Source organism: Palaemon carinicauda, chromosome 28, assembly GCF_036898095.1.
Source record: "Palaemon carinicauda isolate YSFRI2023 chromosome 28, ASM3689809v2, whole genome shotgun sequence".
In the NCBI taxonomy this organism is placed as follows: domain Eukaryota; kingdom Metazoa; phylum Arthropoda; class Malacostraca; order Decapoda; family Palaemonidae; genus Palaemon; species Palaemon carinicauda.
This window is the reverse complement of record NC_090752.1, coordinates 35,789,902-35,794,230: the sequence shown is the minus strand read 5'-3', so window position 1 is coordinate 35,794,230 and position 4,329 is coordinate 35,789,902. Positions and strand designations below refer to the sequence as shown.

The following is a 4,329-nucleotide window of genomic DNA, read 5'->3' as shown; positions in this document are numbered from 1 at the left end:
GCCAAGTAATTATTACCCTCAAAGACAAACCATGGGAAAGTCAGGAGGTAAGGAACAGGGCTATACGTGGTTCCAGGAGGAAATATTATCATTGCTGTTATTTAATAGGATCAAAACATCTAAAGGTCATGAACTTGCAAAGCAAGATTGTCTACCCCCAAAAACAAACAAATCAGAAGAAAAATGCCCAGATACACACACGCATTGTGTATAATATATATATATATATATATATATATATATATATATATATATATATATATATATATATATACTGTATATATATATATATATATATATATATATATATATATATATATACTGTATATATATATATATATATATATATATATATATATATATATATATATATATATATATCTATATATATACATATATATGTGTATATATATATAATGTATATATATATATATATATATATATATATATATATATATATATATATATATATATATATATATGTATGGATGTTAAGTCTTGAAAATATTCTAAGCAATTGGAATAACTTTACAAATAAACTTCAATACATAAAGCACAGACACATACAAATATTTAAAATAAGTATAAAAGAAATTTACAAGTTTACTTCCTCTTTCCTAATCCCATTACTTGCTTACACAGAGGTTTATGTTCGAAATAATTGTATATTTAATAGTGTCTTTACATCACAGCTACATAAAGAAATTTCTTCAATCAAAGCAATAATTTTTTTGGTTCACATCATTGCTATACTAACCTTATAATTAACAGCCCCGAATCTCCAGCCGGTGAGATGTACCATTGGGGGCTTATGTCACAACTCTACACTGGATTTCTCCAGATCACATGACAAGGAATAACTCCATCTCTTCAAGAAATGACGACGGTGTTCTCTCCGCTCAATTCCATTACTCAACATTCACATCCACAGCAGAGAACGCACTCTCTAAACAACTTTTCTTTACACTACAAGTTCCTTCAGTACTGGTTTTCTGAGTGTCCTTTTCTCTCTTTATAGACTTGCCTTTTCCAATTGCTTTAAGGTTGAGGTATAAATTATTGCAGTTTATTCAGGTATAGTATACAACTCAAGTGAGAATAAATATTTCTTATTTTGCACTAAAAAGTTTACTTGATAAAACCAAAAAGATTTCCTTCAGTTGCTTTTCAAGACAACCCGCAAGAACTATCAGTAAATATATTTAGCACCAAAGTATTCACAACTGCAAAAGAAATTAAAAGTCATAATCGCAAATTCGACAATTTAGAAAAGGCTCCTTGTTTTAAGAGCCACCCGCAGCAGCATAGACAAAGTTCTGCCAAGACAAGAGGAGCGAGACTGCGAGTATTGAATCAACCCCCAAAGTCCACTCAACACTTAGGCCTATCCATCACTTAAGCCTCTTTCTATCAGTAAATACCTCTTAACTTGCCATGAGACACATCTACTCCCACTGTCATTCTAATAGTACAGGAAGTGGGTTATTTACTACCGAAATAAGCAATCGTAAGATTCTAAACAAAACAAAAAAGTTTTGACAACTACGAAAGAAAACTTTGAAAATAGCTTCACATTTCATGTGCCAAAAGATAACATACAATTATGTAAATCATTTGCAAAACACGTAAAAAATAAGTAAAAATTCAAATAAATCCAAGTCTCATTAAAATTGCCTACGAATTTGCTATCACTCGTCAGATAAGATGACATGAAAACAATTGCTTATTTCATCAAAAACAAATAAACAAATAAGTTGATTAAATAAAAGAATTCCTCAAACAAATATACAGACGCAGGAAGTACAACAAACAAACAGACCTTCATTCCATTCTTGATACAATTCACTCCAACCTCATTGCTCAGATTACCTATCACGCATTTGCTGGGTGCACTGAAAACCCAGGAACAAATAAATCTGGTCATGAACCACATTTCGGGTACTTCAGAAAATGTACAGTCTAGGAGAGCCTATAATTCTACACTTCAAGAACTACTGCATATTGAAATCATGATGTATCTTTGCGAAACGTAAACTAGTAGAGACTAAAGAGAATGTAGGATAGGTCCAATTCTCCCACCCCCTTAGGATGCAGTTTCCGTCATTACTTCCTCTTACAAGCAAGGATTATTAGATTGATTATCAGATATCTGGCATCGTAACAGCAATGGTCATTGACGTACAAGCATGGAAATGAAACATCTTCATCCTACCCTTGTTTTCCAACAGCAAACAAAGGACTATGAAAACTTCAAATGTAGTATATAGCCTACGAGTCACAGCTCCAGTGTCTTTGCAAATCGTGAAATTCAGAACATTCATATGAAGTAGATTACATTCGTAATTTACCATCGAACATGGAGCTACAAGCACATCATAGGCACGTCACGGAACACATCACAAAAGCGTCCAATCTGGGGAAGCTGGATCACTATGACGACTAGACGGGCTTCCTGCGGTGGTCACAAAAGCGTGTATCCTACTGGATCCCTTTTGGGACGCCGTCCTGTGGGGTCTCAACCATAATTTCACTTCCCTCTATTAGTTGGAAAATTACACACCCTCCTTAATAATGTGTAGGATTTCGTATCATTGGCTAAATAATGAGTTGGACTTCAAAAATGCTTTACATATTTTGTGGCTCGATTTGAAATTATATGTTGTTGAGTATTACATTTATAGTTGGTATGGCCATTAGAGGCGAAACGAAAGGTAATGACAGGTGTACGACGATATCAAGAATAGGTACGAGGGAATCACGAAAAGGAAGGGAGACTGAAAAACAAGTGGGCGTTGACAATTTGTTTCCAAACGTCAAATGTAGTGAAGAAATCGTACTTTATTAGGCAATGTTAATACAGTAACGATATCCTTACCACCAGCCAAGGAGATCAGTAATATTAGACAATCGATATGCTAGCTCATTATTCTTTAAAACTAAACACGTGGACCATAGTTACTGTCCTTCAAGTCGACGCAATTTTAGTGACAAAGGTCACGTTGTCACACGAACACTTAAATGTAGTTAGCAAGGTCAAGCCATACCAAAATACATTTTCACGAATCGTTTGAATAAAAACAAAAATAAAAACAACAAACTATTCTAATCCCACACTGCCTAAACGAAAATCACCTATCTAAAACTTGCACAGATACTAAATGGAAAGGGAAGTATAGCAACGACACACCAATTGATTTGCAATATAAACATTCCTCGCACTTCGCTTATGTCCAATGTCAGCTGATTCACAACGCTTGGCTGAGCCAAGCATTCACGCACGCACACACACACACACAAGCACCCACAAACACAAACATACACAGTAATATGTTCTTTACTCAGCTATGTTTGTACAGTAGATGTAACCCACCAAAACACATATATTGGTACACATTTACAATACAATAGTTTAAGAAAAAATTATACATAAATGCTTGTCAATAACAATCTCAGTATATTGATCACTGACATTTTTTCAATGAATTACCTTAAAATCCTCTAAGTGGAGTTTTAACAAGCACTGTAATAAATTAAATAAACACGTAAAATATTCTCACATACACTGAACAAAAACAACCACAGGTCAGATTAACAGGAGCACTAACGACAGCTCAACACAATCGAGTACTACTAACGGAAGTTCTAAAGCCCGATCGAAATAGACTGGCGGAACGAGCAGCGTGTATCTCGAGCTCACGGTCTGCGGTCTCGCCCGAGCGATCGTGTCTATCCTAACCCGGCCGAGTGCCAAGTGCCAACTGAGTGAGTGAGCCTGAGGGGAGTTAGCGAACGAATAACACTATTCCCGCGGGCAGCAGTCGAGACTCGTGGAACCAGGCTGACACATACTAGTACAAAGTGCCCCCTCCTCCTTCCCCCATTCTCTCTCTCTCTCTCTCTCTCTCTCTCTCTCTCTCTCTCTCTCTCTCTCTCTCTCTCTCTCTCTCTCTCTCTCTCTCTCTCCGATTAAAATGACGCTGACAGGCAGCTAGCTCCCGCTGGTGGGCGACCGTCGCAGAGTCAGAGGAAACAAAAGATCCAAAGGGGTGTCTCTGTCTCTTCACCCATAGAACAACATCCTCCCACCTCCACTAGTCTCTATCCCCCACCATCCAGACCCACAAAAATGAACGAGGGAAAAGTGTTGGGGGACTTTTACCCCTGTCCCCTTCTACGATTTTCGCTAACCTTTTTGCTGGGGTCTGTCAGCATCTCCAGTACGTTGACTGAAGGATATGACTCACAGCTTGATCTACAGAACGTCGCTAAGACGTCACAAACATACGAGGGAAAATGTCGTCGGACAGCTTCCTCCGGACGTCAGTGACG

The 4,329-nt window shown here is 36.9% G+C and overlaps 1 protein-coding gene across 3 annotated transcripts in view; it reads right to left on the bottom strand.

Annotated features, from left to right (window-relative positions):
• The window catches only part of LOC137621500 (ral guanine nucleotide dissociation stimulator-like 1), a 43,998-nt gene extending 40,227 nt beyond the window's left edge, over window positions 1-3,771 (bottom strand). The window contains exons 1-2 of one of the 3 annotated variants that reach the window (XM_068351851.1): window positions 3,636-3,771; window positions 758-1,223 (exon numbers count right to left, since the gene is read on the bottom strand). In XM_068351851.1, coding sequence (XP_068207952.1) covers window positions 758-802 — 45 coding nt within the window. In that variant the 5' untranslated portion in view covers window positions 803-1,223; window positions 3,636-3,771. Of the gene's footprint in view, window positions 1-757; window positions 1,224-3,561 lie in introns of all 3 variants that reach the window. The other 2 variants (XM_068351853.1, XM_068351852.1) reach the window with 2 other exon arrangements.
• Between the last annotated feature and the right edge of the window lie 558 nt (window positions 3,772-4,329).